The sequence below is a fragment of the Anolis sagrei genome, chromosome 5, assembly GCF_037176765.1.
Source record: "Anolis sagrei isolate rAnoSag1 chromosome 5, rAnoSag1.mat, whole genome shotgun sequence".
Lineage (NCBI taxonomy): Eukaryota > Metazoa > Chordata > Lepidosauria > Squamata > Dactyloidae > Anolis > Anolis sagrei.
This window is the reverse complement of record NC_090025.1, coordinates 49,708,045-49,723,005: the sequence shown is the minus strand read 5'-3', so window position 1 is coordinate 49,723,005 and position 14,961 is coordinate 49,708,045. Positions and strand designations below refer to the sequence as shown.

General features: G+C 39.5%; 1 protein-coding gene across 8 annotated transcripts in view; it reads left to right on the top strand.

The window, feature by feature from the left end:
* Positions 1-14,961, top strand: part of LRBA (LPS responsive beige-like anchor protein) — a 420,612-nt gene that overhangs the window by 159,819 nt on the left and 245,832 nt on the right. For all 8 annotated transcript variants that reach the window (XM_060778857.2, XM_060778855.2, XM_060778851.2 and 5 more), the window contains one exon: positions 14,573-14,739. In XM_060778857.2, coding sequence (XP_060634840.2) covers positions 14,573-14,739 — 167 coding nt within the window. The remainder of the gene's footprint in view (positions 1-14,572; positions 14,740-14,961) is intronic.

Sequence of the window (14,961 nt, the reverse complement as noted above, 5' to 3'; positions counted from 1 at the left end):
TTTCCAATCTCCCCTTCTTGAGCAAAGTCATGGAAAGCGTGGTGGCCTCACAACTCCAGATATTCTTGAGAGACACGGATTATCTAGATTCGGCACAGTCTGGTTTCAGACCGGGACATGGTACCGAGACGGTCTTGGTCGCCTTAGTGGATGATCTGCGCCGGGAGCTAGACAGGGGGAGTGTGTCCCTGTTGGTGCTCCTGGACCTCTCAGCGGCCTTCGATACCGTCGACCACGGTATCCTTCTGGGGCGCCTTGCGGAAATGGGTCTTGGGGGCACTGCTCTGCAGTGGCTCCAGTCATTTCTGGAGGGCCGTACCCAGAAGGTGTTATTGGGGGACTCCTGTTCAACACCACAGCCTTTGACCTGTGGGGTTCCACAGGGCTCTATATTGTCCCACATGCTGTTTAATATCTACATGAAGCCGCTGGGTGAGATCATCCGGAGTTTCGGGGTGCGGTGTCATCTGTACGCAGATGATGTCCAACTCTGTCACTCCTTCCCACCTGCTACTAAGGAGGCTGTCGAGGTCCTGAACCGGTGCCTGGCTGCTGTAATGGTCTGGATGAGGGCGAACAAACTGAAATTAAATCCAGACAAGACAGAGGTACTCCTGGTCAGTCGCAAGGCCGAGCAGGGTATAGGGTTACAGCCTGTGCTGGATGGGGTCGCACTCCCCTTGAAGGCGCAGGTTCGCAGCTTGGGTGTGATCCCGGATTCATCGTTGAGCCTGGATCCCCAGGTTTCAGCGGTGACCAGGGGAGCATTTGCACAGCTTAGGCTCGTGCGCCAGCTGCGCCCGTACCTTGGGAAGTCTGACTTGGCCACGGTGGTACACGATCTGGTCACATCCCGCCTTGACTACTGCAACGCTCTCTACGTGGCCCTTGAAGACGGCCCGGAAGCTTCAGCTAGTCCAGCGCGCGGCAGCCATGTTACTAACAGGAGCAGGATGCAGGGAGCATACAACGCCCTTGTTCTTCCAGCTCCACTGGCTGCCGATCTGCTACCGGGCCCAATTTAAGGTGCTGGTGTTATCCTACAAAGCCCTAAACGGTTCCGGCCCAAAATACCTTTCGGACCGCATCTCGGCCTATGAGCCCACGAGGACCTTGAGATCGTCTGGGGAGGCCCTTCTCTCGATCCCGCCTGCTTCACAGGCACGTCTGGCGGGGACGAGAGAGAGGGCCTTCTCGGTGGTGGCCCCCGGCTGTGGAACACCCTCCCTGTTGACATCAGACAGGCGCCCTCCCTTATGTCTTTCCGTAAGAGCCTAAAGACATGGCTATTTGAGAAGGCATTTAACTGAGTGCTACATTAACTGGTAATGACAACTGGAACGGAATATGGATTACGAGATTGGTTATGATTCTACGATAAGACGGAGCGGATTATTTTAGTGTAATTAGATGATTGTGTATTAGTAATATGTTGGTTTTTTCGTTATGGCTTTATTGTAAATTGTCTTTTATATGTTGTACACCGCCGTGAGTCGCCCTAGGGCTGAGAACGGCGTCAACAAATGCAGCAAATAAATAAATAAATAAATAAATAAATATTCTATAGAGATGGAAAGCAAGAGATGACTGCCTCAGTGGTCCAGCTATCCTTGGCCAGTGCCACCACTTTTTCCCCACCCAGGCATTCAAAAAAAAAAAAGCCAGTAGTCATGCCATAGTGAAGAGGGGTGAGGAAAGGTACTTATTTTAGGTTCCCTCAGGATGGTCTAAGCCAGTGGTTCTCAACCTGTGGGTCCCCGGATGTTTTGCTTGAATGTAGATTGGACATGGATAATTAAATTGCTAATAGCAAGAACAGACCAAATAGCTTTGTTTTCTGGAAAGCATGAATGGGAGTTGAGCTATATCTTCATTTGAGATTTTGCTACTCATTACATGCTGGAAGAGTGTGGGGGAGGAGTTGGTTAAGGAGAATTTGCACTGAGTTATTTGATCAGGGAGTGGGAAAGGAGCTTTTATTTCACTGATCTCCTTTGAAAAAGTGAATTTACCTCAGTCACTATTTCATTCCTGGAAATTCACAGAGATTACAATGCTTCTGAACCAACACAATGGTGTCACTGCCTTTTATAAAAAGAAAGAAATAGTTAGAAATAGATGTCCTTTGTATGTAATCATTTAAAAATATTGTTAGTTACCATCTGTGACTAAAAAATATGATCACCTTTCCCTACTTAAAAAAAGGGAGAAACCCATTTGTACATAGTCAGAAGAGAGATGCATCACTTTTCAGCTGGGCCAGAAAAGAATTGGGAAATCTGGCATTCTGTGACAAAACCGAGCCAGTCTAGTGTTAAAGTAGGAAGATCGTGATTTGTTTCTGGCTCCTCTAAGGGCATTTTTATATACCTCATTGCATATGCAATTTATAAAATGAATATAAAAGAATACATCAAAAAAATCTCAGTACATTATATAATATAATATATTAAAACCAAGCACAAAATTAAAACAGCATAGAGGTATTTAAAAACATATCATGAAAGAGTGGCCCACTTGCCATTAAAATACAATGTCCAAGAGAGTTGCTTAATGGCCAAATGTGTGACTGAACGAAAAGATCTTTGACTGCCAATGGAAGGAGGGTTCCACAGACTGGAAGTAGAAAGATCTCTCTGTCTTTGAGAGTGGTGGGACTGAGACAAAACCTTCTCCTGAAGATCACAGTGCTTTTGTATATTCACTGCTAGGTGCAATTTAGATTTATAGAGACTTGACAGAGGTGGGGGACTAATTAAGATGATACACTCCAGAAAGTTTATGCACCTATATGGTTCCCTGGCAGACCTTGGGGCATTTCCTGCTGTCTCAACAGTCTCTAGTTGGCTTTTGGAATGGAGATGTAGCCAAGATGGTGGGCACAATTGCTCCCGAGTGTCCCATTTTCACAGAATGAAGTCAACCAACCTCTGTTTCTCCCGGGACCTGGTCACGAATACCAGAGTGAGACTTACAGAAGGTTTGGAGCCACCCAGCTCCAGGAGTTTCTGAATGAGACAGATTTCAGTATTGTTTCAGATAATCTGTCTCATTTGGGAATCTCTGGGGCAAAGAGGCTACACTGCAAAACCTTGCCAAGGGAAGTATGATATAGTCCAAAGCTTTGCTCATGGACAGGATGTTGGAAATTGTCAAGTTCAGTAGGTTCAAATATGCCTAGGAGTGATTCAACAAATCTGTGATTTTCCCCAGAAAACATTAACAGCCATTGCCATTGTATGTGAAAACCCCATATAATGTAGTTGATAGGAAGAGAACAAATGTAGTAGTAAGAACTTTATTCTTAAGAGCACTTTATTATGATAGATGTGAATGTCATTTCAGTCAGATGTTGCACTGTGAAGGAGTATTGTGAATTGTATAAGCTACTCTATCAGCCTTAGCATACTAGACAATCCAAGCATCCTAGGACGCTTCTGTCCTGGTTCACCCGTGGAACCCCATGGCATCCATCAAATGGCGTAGAGTGACTTCCGATGGTGCTCCATACGCTAACTGGGCCAACAGCGTAGTGAGACGCTGCCACTGCCAACATTCTAGCCACTCTGTGTTCCATAAGGAGCAATGGGGCTTTGGTGAAACGGTGACACTTCCCCATGTAGGATGGGGAATCATCAGCTGGCAGCTAGGGCTATGCTGCCCTGCTGCCACCACCATGATTCACCAATGAAGGCTAGTGAATCACGACAATGGAGCCGTGTGATGAGGTCCTATATCTGCTCCTTTGCTCATTTTACCCTTAGTTACATCCCTGTTTACAATTCACAACAATTCAATTCTCACTATTTGGTTCTCAAAGGTACTGACTTTATTTATCCTGTAGTTTTTCTCAAGACAATATCGTTTAAAATTATTTCAGTTTCTGCTTGGTATAGAATACGAGTATAAAATCATAATTGAACAACCAATGGTTTTACTATGTATTTTTGACCTACATATTGAAACATAATATGGTTGGGTTCAAGCTTTCTTGGGTGGAAATGAATTCATAAGGTTATTTTGGATTAAAGGTGAGGTAAATCTACCAATCTGACTAATTATGTAAATATAACTGAAAATCAGCATGGCTTACCTGATAGAAATCTTTGCAGCGCACATCAAATTACCTTTCCACTTAAAAGTGTAAGTAACAGCATGGCAGGCTAAACAGGCTTTAATTCCAGTCAGTGTTCAGTCAGTATTTATAATGCCAAAATTACTAGAAACATAAATGTCTTTAGATTCTTCTATCAAGCCATGAAAAAGTGAATTATTGAAAAGATAAAAATAAATTTGTTTGCTTTCTGTCAGAGTTCATATCCACAGCCAACCTTGATAGAAGACCAGAATGATTTAGACAAGTTTGCTTTGGAGATTCATAACATATGCTTGCTGGACAGAATTGAGTTATCTGTGCTCTGGAGAGTAAGTTATTGTAGCAGGAGCTGACAGAGATGAAGATAACTGAGGGAAATTCAATTACCTTTTAGTGTTTTCCTTCTAATAGGATTCTTAATGTGAAAAAGATCCTTAGATGATGCGCCTCTGTTGTTTGGTGAGATCTACTTTGATACGCGTCTCCAGAATAAAGTGAACTCTCTTTTCCAGGCCTTCATCAGGAATAAAGCATGTGATTGCTTCTTAATGTTGCATTGTATTTCAGGCCAAATTTGTTTTATGTGATAGATCACCTATTCTTTTATTTTTTAAATACTCTTTTTTTGGTGGTTAGGAAATCGTGAAATATTACCATTTTGTTATATTCCTTTCCTTACTCTTCTAGATAAGCCCCTAGACCAGTTCAGGTTGAATATCCCTTGTCCAAAATGATTAAAACCAAAACTATTTTGCATTTTGCAATACCCATAAAGGTAAAGGTTTCCCGGTGGTGCTCATCTCCATTTCTAAGCCGAAGAGCCAGTATTGTTGGTGGACACCTCCAAGATCATGTGGCCAACATAACTGTATGGAGCACCATTAATACCCATAATTTACATATATGTACACAATAAGATATTTTGGAGATGGACGCCAAGTCAAAACATGACATTCGTTTATGTTTTATATAGACCTTATAGCATCGTAAGCTTTTACAATATTTTTAATAATCTTGTGCATGAAACCAAACTGGTGTACACTGAACACATTGGTATAGCTATCTCAGTCACACATATGGAGAATTTTGGAATATTTTGGATTTGGGAATTCCTGAAAAGGAATGTTCAGCCTGTACTTCCTAGTTAAGCAGTGAATCTTCCTAGTTCAGCAGTGGTTAGATCTGCACCCTCCCTCCTCGTCTTTAGAAAGAGAACAAAGACATGGTTATGGAACCAAGCTTCTGACTAGTAAACTAAAGCAGTACAAGAAGTAAATATGGAATATGTTCTACTGGAATGGCCTGGTCTACACATTTTGATCATGTGATTTTAATGTTTTATTAGGTGTTTTTAATTCTTATACTTCATGTTTAAATGTCCTATTATCTTATGGTGCATGTGTCCTATTGTATTGTATCACAGTTTGGGAGTCTTCCTGGACTCATCACTGAGCCTGGAACCCCAGGTTTCAGCTGTGACCAGGGGAGCATTCACACAACTAAGACTTGTGTGCCAACTGCACCCATACCTTGGGAAATCTGACTTGGCCACAGTAGTCCACGCTCTTGTTACATCCCGTTTAGACTACTGCAACACACTCTATGTGGGGTTGCCTTTGAAGACTGTTCAGAAGCTGCAAATAGTCCAATGCACTGCAGCCATGTTGTTAACTGGGGCATCGCATAGGGAGCATACAACCCCCTTGCTGTGGCAACTCCATTGGCTGCCTAAAAGCTACTGAGTACGATTAAAAGTGCTGGCTTTAGCCTATAAATCCTTAAACGGCTATGGTCCAACATACCTGTCTGAACATATCTCCCTCTATGAAACAGTTCGCAAATTAAGACCTTCTGGGGAGGTCTTGCTCTTGGCCCCACCGGCCTCAGAGGTGTGGCTGGTGGGAACAAGGGACTGGGCCTTCTCAGTGGTGGCCCCATGGCTGTGGAACTCCCGAGTGAGATCAGGTCGGCCCCCTCCCTTCTGACCTTTAGGAGACAGCCAAAGTCCTGGCTGTGAAACCAAGCATTTGGCCCATCATAGGAATACTTAAAGTTAAAGTAAAAGTTTAAAGTGCAGTGACCCAGGACTGTTTACAGACAACTGCTATGTCTCTGTGTGATATGTGATGCTATTTTATGTGATATGTTTATTAATGTCTAATGTTTTATCAGGGGAGGGTCATTTTTGATGTTTTATACTGTTTCTTATCATTGAATTGTTGCCAACACTGTGAACTGCACTGAATCCCCTTTGGGGTTGAGAAGGGCCACACACAAATGCTGCAAATAGATAAATAATAAATAATACTTTATGCTTAGTCACGTGCTGTTTGATTTGTGATTTGGTTTATGTATGTATGGCATTGAATTTTGCCATTATTTTTTGTAAACCACTTTGAGTTCCCCCAGGGGTGAGGAAAGAGATATATACGGGGGAGGGGGAGTATTTAGTCACATACCAATTGTACAAGTTCTCCCACTTTAAAAGATGAGAGAGGCCTGTAATTGACATCATAGGTAGGCCTGAATTATGAGAAGAAACATGAGAAAATACATCCAGAAAATAACATTGTCTGATCTTTAACTAATTTATTTGCAAATTATGGTGGAAAATAAGTATTTGGTCCATAACAAAAGTTCATCTCAATACTTTGTTATATATCCTTTATATATATAACCTTTTCTGTATGTCCTCACAAGGTTGGCACACATTGTTGCTAGTATGTTGGCCCATTCCTCCATGCAGATCTCCTTAAGAGCAGTGATGTTTTGGGGCTGTTGCTGGGCAACACGGACTTTCAACTCCCTCCAAAGGTTTTCTGTAGGGTTTCATCTTCAGTGCCCTTGTTGATGGATGGAGGTTTGCACTCAAAATTCATTCTTTCATGTATATGGATTAGTCGCCCTGGTCCCTTTGCAGAGAAACAGCCCCAGAGCATGATGTTGCCACCCCCATGCTTGACAATAGGTATGGTGTTCTTGGATGCAACTCAGCATTCGTTCTCCTCCAAATATGATGAGTTGTGTTTCTGCCAAACAGTTTTACTTTGGTTTCATTTGACTGTATGACATTCTCCCAATACTCTTCTGGATCATCCAAATGCTCTCTAGAAAACTTCAGTCGGCCCCGGACATGTACTGGCTTAAGCAGGCGGACACGTCTCGCACTGCAGGATCTGAGTCCCTGGTGGCATAGTGCATTACTGATGATAGCCTTTGTTACATTGGTCCCAGCTCTCTGCAGGCCATTCACTAGGTTCCCCCATGTGGTTCTGGGGATTTTTGCTCACCGTTCTTGTGATCATTTTGACCCCATGGGGTGAGATCTTGCGTGGAGCCCCAGATCGAGGAAGATAATCAGTGGTCTTGTATCTCTTCCATTTTCTAATTATTGCTCCCACAGTTGATTTCTTCACATCGAGCTGCTTGCTATTGCAGATTCGGTCTTCCCAGTCTGGTGCAGGGTGACAATTTTGTTTCTGGTGTCCTTCGACAGTTCTTTGGCCTTCACCATAGTGGAGTTTGGAGCGTGACTGCTTGAGGTTGTGGACAGGTGTCTTTTATACTAGTAACAAGTTCCAATAGGTGCCATTATTACAGGCATTGAGTGGAGGACAGAGGATCCTGTCTGTGAGACCCAGAAATCTTGCTTGTTTGTAGGTGACCAAATACTTATTTTCCACCATAATTTGCAAATAAATTTGATAAAAATCAGACAATGCGATTTTCTGGATGTGTTTTCTCATGTTGTCTCTCATAGTTGAAGTCTACCTATGATGTCAATTACAGGCTTCTCTCATCTTTTTAAATGGGAGAACTTGTACAATTGGTATCTGACTAAATACTCCTCCCCCCCCCCTGTAAATGCTGTCAATAAAATAAATAATAAACTGATTCTTGTTCAGCTAACTAAATCCCCTCTGCATGAGGCACAATTCTGTGCAATGAAATGTTTGCTATATATAAGAAACCCTGAATCAGATTGATTTTCCTAATTGCTATCAAAATGAAGATCTTTTAATTTATTTTCTAAAAATAGACTATACCAGAACACCATGTGTTCTGACATACAGATCCAGGTAATCAAGATAAAAGTTAAAGCGGTGATTTACTTTTACTTAGATGTCTAAATCAGGTCATTAGCAGATAAAAAGGAGAAGAGCATGGTAAAGCATGTACTACAAGGAACAGTCTGAGACTTAGGTAGCTTATCTTGGCCTCAGATCAGTTTCTGTAGTCTCTGGTACTGCCATTTGTGAGGGATCAACTATAGCATAGTCAGTGGAAGTCTGTTTTGTTTTAAAAATATATCAACTTTACCCTTGCTTTTCCTCTTTATCTCTAAATTGGAATAACTTTAATAGCTTATGCCCAGATTGCCTTCTCCTTTTTTAAATTCCCACACAGAAAACAGTATCAGTTAATAGTATTCAACTCAGGAGTAATTCTTGCATGACCTGATTGATTACATAGGCATTTTGCCCATATCTGCATATGATAAGCACACACAGGAAAACTTCAGTTATTTGTGCTTTTAGAAAATGTATGCCTTTCTAACTGTGAGTAGCATGCTACTTCCTACTCAGAAGTATTATCTTTGTAATATGACTTTCCCTTTATCTGGATTAGTCTTTGGTCATTATACATTTTCTTTCCAGATTCTGAGCTATGAATAAACATGATCACGACTGTAGATGGAAACAGAAAATCATGGAACAAGAAAGAATAGTGCTGTAAAATATATATTTCTTTCATAGTTCTGCCTTGACTGATTTGATGAAAGCATTATGTACTTGCAAGGGAGAAGCAGTTAATAAGATTACTTATAATTTAATTATTGTAAACACATTTACAATTTAATTTTGTAACTAATACAGTTTTCTTTTACCAGATACCCTCTATGTACTTGAACACAAATTCAATATTAATAGATCTGGCCACTAGTGATAGCAATCATGGTTTTCCAATGTTATTGCTACACAGCCATGATTTATGCAAAATCTTTTTTCATCTTAGGACAGTATTTTTCATATTTCTTTAAAAAAAAAGGTATGCAATTTTGAAAGTTCGGTTGGCTTTATCTTTGAATGTGCTCCTGTTAGCCTTCTTTCCACGTGTGTTTTAGTTGTGTCTGTACAAAAAAGACACTAGAATGTTTATAAATCTAGTCCTTTCAGTGCTATTCAAATAATCAGTTTTGATGTGGTAAAATTATCTTGATGACTTGAGGTGAACCCATGAGAACATAGCATTTTTCTTAGGCTAGGTTGCAGCACCATAGGGCTTATAAATAAGGATTAAAGTGGCAGTAGAATAAGAAGATCCAGCTTCTCTGTTTAAATCAGGGTAGATTCGTTAAGAAACCGAGAAGGAAGGCTGCATCCCATAATTTTTGGTTCTTCAAGCTCTGGAGAGCCAGTGATCCATCACAGGCATCCTTTTGACAGATTAGAATTCATATATTTTTGTCACTTCTATTCATCTTTAAAATAGGGAGAGGCACTATTTTTGGGTGCCCCTGGCACCTCACCCACCAAGAAAACAATAAAATGAACAGGGCAAAAACAGCTTGGAAGAGCCTAAGATGGCCACAATTAGTGTATTCTCAGCAAAAACAAAAAAAAATCACATAAAGGAATATGGTAGTTTCATTTTTATTATTACCATTCATTTTATATAGCATGTACTTCATTGTAGGTAAAGGTAAAGGTTTTCCCCTGACATTAAGTCCAGTCATGTCTGACTCTGGGGTGTGGTGTTTATCTCCATTTCTAAGCCGAAGAGCCGGCATTGTCCATAGACACCTCCAAGGTCATGTGGCTGGCATGACTGCATGGAGTGCCGTAACCTTCCTGCCTGAGCAGTACCTAATGATCTATTCACATTTGCATGTTTTCAAACTGCTAGGTTGGCAGAATACCTCATTGAACAATATATATAATAGAAAGTAGAAACGTTATTGAAATGAAATGAAATTTTATTTATAACCCGTCCTATCTCCCTGAAGGGACTCAGGGCAGCTCACAACAAAATACACAATAGTAAACATTCAATGCCGACAGTTATTTATTTACAGTATTTATATTCTGCCCTTCTCACCCTGCAGGGGACTCAGGGCAGATTACAATGTATATATACATGGCAAACATTCAATGCCATCCAGATTTTCTTGAGGGTATTCTGGCCACCAGGGGAGTTGTCCCTTCACCAACCATTTGTGACACTGATGTACTTCCTCATTCTTTGCATGCTTGCTGGAGATTTTTATGGCCTCGTAAATTAGTTAAATTTGCCTCCCCACACAAGCGGCACCTAAATTTCCTACTTGACAGATTGTCTTTCAGGCTGCAAAGGTTGACAGCAAGCTACACAAAATTGGTCGGAAGCTCACTTTGACCCGGGCTGGCTTCGAATTCATGGCCTTTTGGTCAGAAGTGATCTTAATGCAGCTGACTCCCAGTAATAATTTGAAACTCTATGTCCCACACTTTCAAGTGGTCAGAGTTTCATTTGTGTGGGGTTCGTGGTTTACAGCAATTTCAAATTGGGTTCATCTTTTTTAAATGCCCTATATTTTAGTCTTTTGAATTGTTGTTATTTGTTGTCCACTTAATCTTTCTGCCATTATACTGTTTTTAAAATGTATTCTGTGATTGTAATGTTTTCTGATGTTGTTGTTAATTTTATTTTGTTTCATTTTATTTTATTGTGTGTGTTTTAATCTGTATTTTTTGGGCTTGTACCCTTGTAAGCTGCCCCGAGTCCCTTTGGGGAGATGGTGGTGGGGTATAAAATAAATGTAATGTTATTATATTAATATTATTCCACCGTCCTTCTGCTCTTTCCAATTACTTGATTCCATTCCATCTCCCACATAGTTGTTAATTTTTCCCCCGAGTCTGCTAGTCAACATATTATGCCGTTTTAATTTTTGTTATATTGCCTTGGTGGGGCAGAAGTCTTCTGAATACATGCAAACCTCAGGGTGGCCCAAGTACCTACCTCTGTTATACGTTATATGTGACATTTTAGCAGTTAGATCTTCAACCATTTGAATAAAAAATACTAAGAAATTATCAATATGTTTTTTCTTTCTTATTACAGATAAGAAACTTTGTAAATACCTTGTACATATTGTATAAAAATCTATATTTTATATATGATTACTCCCGTGGGGAGTTTACTTAAGTTGACCTATGATTCTAGCCTTTCTAATATTTTGTTTTCAAAAGCACCTTTTGAGGGTAACTACTTTTATCATGCCAACAATATCCAGGATCTTCTAGAAAGGGCAGCATAATGAAACCACATTTTTGTAATAAATAGCTTTAAAAACAGTTAATTTGTATGCAGATTCTAAATCTCCAGATCCTGTAAAGCCTGGATAAATGATGAAGCTGGTGGAGGGTGCAGGAGATGAAAAGCCAATACATTGCATCCAGTCCATTAAAACAAGAAGAAATAGAAAAGATACCTTGATAAGTGTTCTGCCTGTTTTAACCTTGATGGCTATTATCGGAGGAGGGGGAAGGGGCAGGCTGCTATATCTATTTCATTGGCTTAGGTTTTTTCATGCCGAAAGAAATCAATACTTTGAGTCGTTGGATGACAGAAGCATCACTTCAGAATTGAAGGTGGCTGTCAGGCATTGTCATTGGTTGACTTTTGTTTGCTATTGAGGTTTTAAGCTTTCATTTTTCTAAGTCTTATTCAGGAGCTTTGGAAGATTTCCCTGGGTGGCGTTTTTTAGTCCAGACTTTAAACTGGAGGTTAAAGGTCAAGTGCAAAAGATCTTATAGAACAACACAAGAACTTGTTCTATTTGCTAAAATGTGTAATTCGCTGGTGTGAATTTGGTTTTGTCAGGTGACATGTTTTTGTTTCCCCATGGATTTTTTTTTGTCTAATGACAGCCTTAAGAGAAATGAATTAAATATTGTGGTAATTGCAAGCTTGGATTTATTTTCTTTTTAAAAATGATTCTTAGCATTATATAAAAATAAAGTATTCATATTCAATATTATACAATTATTGAAGTAATGGAAGAAATCTTTTTGTATATATGGCATAATTTTGAGATTTTTTTTTCTATTTTCAGTTCTACATTTAATTCCCTTCTCTAATAGGCTAGGGAACTCATTTGTCTCTTGCAAAGATCTGTTACTAGACAAAATGGCCCTTTTCTCTCTCCCTCTTTCATTGTATATATTCTGTTCTTTGTTTAAATGTATTTTGAATCTTCCTCTTACACCATATTTAATATGGGAATTCTGGTATTTTGAGACCAATTGTATTGCTATAACAAATATCTCCATAACCTCTGACAATCTGTCACTTTATGCAGATGACATACAAATTTACCAATCTCACAATAGTTAAGAAAAATGGTAGTAAAGCAAATGTTGTAAGTCAAATTTGTTTTTATTTTGGTTACATGTTATGAATGGACAGCATAATATGTATTGTAAGACTAGGTTGAAGAATGTCATTCAATTTTTTTGTTAAAGATGTAATAGAAAATCTGAACACCTTTTTGGCAGAAGAGGATTAAGAAGTAGTTCAGGAAGCTTAAATTTCTGCTCTTTCTTATATGTCCCTAAGCCAATGATACTTTAGAAAGGATGAAGAGTTCATCTTGCTACCTTCAACCTGAGCTTGTACTCTTCATTAATAACAGTATTTTCCATTGTGTTTGCTAGTCCTGACATCATATAGTTTATGAAGCACTGAAAGAAAGTATTTTGGTGAAGACATAGGAGAGAGGCTTCTTGAGAGCTGCTCCTTGGTTGTGGAATTTCCTCCCATGCGGGTTTTGAGTGGCCCCATATCTTCATTACAGAACAAAACTTATATTTCTGAATAGTGGGTTATAGGAATTCCCGAAAAGATACAGCTTTAAAATACTATAGGAAAAGAACCGAAGTCCAATTTGATTGCACAATTGCCTTCAAGAAAATTTGTAGTTTACTAATGAGTTGAACTTTATACAAGTGTCTTATCTACCCCCCAAAATTAGCTGGTTATGCACATTTATATGCTGAAATAGTTGGTTGTTCCAAAGTTATTAAAATTGGAACTTGGAATCATCCCAAGCTTAGTCTACACAATAATTAAAGTGTGACCCACCATATGTTGCGTGCAGTTCCCAACACTCCTTGTCAGTTGCTTTAATGGTTAAAATTACTCGGAGTTGCAGTATTATTACATTTGGGGGAATGTACTTTTCCCATCTCACTGGTTCTCAAACTCTTCAAAATCTACCAATTTTCATGGCGGACTTTGGAATGACGTTTTAACTTGAAGACTAGGGTGGGAAATTCTATATATGTGTTGACTATGTTTTGTCAAGAAATGTTGACAAACTATTTTTGTTACATTTTGTTTTGATAAGTTATATTTTAAACATTTTACAGTGTTGTCGTCTGGGTGAAATGATCTTCTTAGGCAAATGTGATTTAAATGTTATGTAATCTTTTCTAAAGGAATCATTTACACCTAAGGGGTGTAGTTTTTAGAAAACCGCTACATGTCAGTATTGTATTTCTTAAGGCACAGTTTCATGTTATTCAATTTTGTGTGAAATGTGTTATTGAAATTTGTCCTCGTTCAATTCTCGTTGTGATAATCGAGGTATATCAATTGATATCTGCAACTCTGTACACATTTCTATGTGTGTAAGGTCTATTAAACATAGTGGACTTATCATCAAGGAACCATGCTTAGAATTGATTAATTAAATGTTGGAAGTGTGTCAGGAGTGACTTGAGAAACTGCAAGTCGCTTCTGGTGTGATAGAATTGGCTGTCTGCAAGGACATTGCCCAGGGGGCACCCGGATGTTTTGATCTTTTACCGTCCTTGTGAGAGGCTTCCCTCATGTCTCTGCATGGGGGGCTGGAGCTGACAAGGGAGCTCATCTGTGCTCCCCTCAGATTCAAACCTCTGACCCGTCTGTCTTCAATCCTGCCGGCACAAGGGTTTAATCCATTGCGCCACCAGGGGCTCCTATTATAACTATGAATACATTAAAATTATATTTCTTTAGTGAATACTGAACACACATACTACCCAATTCAAGAGAATGAGAGAGAAAAAGATTGTATCTCAGGGTGCTTTGTATTCGATATTTTATTCCAGAGATTTAGGCCCAAATCCAACATGGTACTCTCACTGTAATTCCATCCCACTGGAACTTCTATTACTTTCCTTGTTCCTTACAGCTGTTGAAGCTGTATGAAGGCAGATCCGAATGATTTCCCAGCATTTCAGAAGAGGATTTTGGATTGGGGGCTGCTTTCAAAACCGGAGATGACGCTCCTCCTGCTTTCACTATATTTGGCTCTTCTACTAGCAGAAGTTCATGTTGGATCTACCCTTCAAGTGTAAAACACAAAAGCAATTTGAACATACTGATGTAATTGATTACAGAGTAATTTAAAATGCTTGTTTTTTTCTTTCTTTCCCCTTTCTCTTTTAGTCATTGTGTGCCCAATATTCTGCAGACAAACGTGAGGATGAAAAGATGTGTGATCATTTGATAAGAGCAGCTAAGTATCGAGATCATGTGACAGCAACCCAGTTGATACAGAAAATCATCAACATTCTGATGGACAAGCATGGCGCCTGGGGCAATTCTGCACCAAGGTAAACAGATGGTTCTGGAAACATATGAATATGGATGAGTGATACAAGTCTTCAAAGGATAATGTTGAATATCACAATTCAATTCAGACAAACATCTCAATTCAAACAAAAAACAAACAAAAGATTATTTTATTTGTATACTTTATACTTCTCTAGAAACTCCAGTTTCCACCAGTGACTCTTCATTGGAAAGGAATGCTTGTGTTTATACAGGCATTAGAG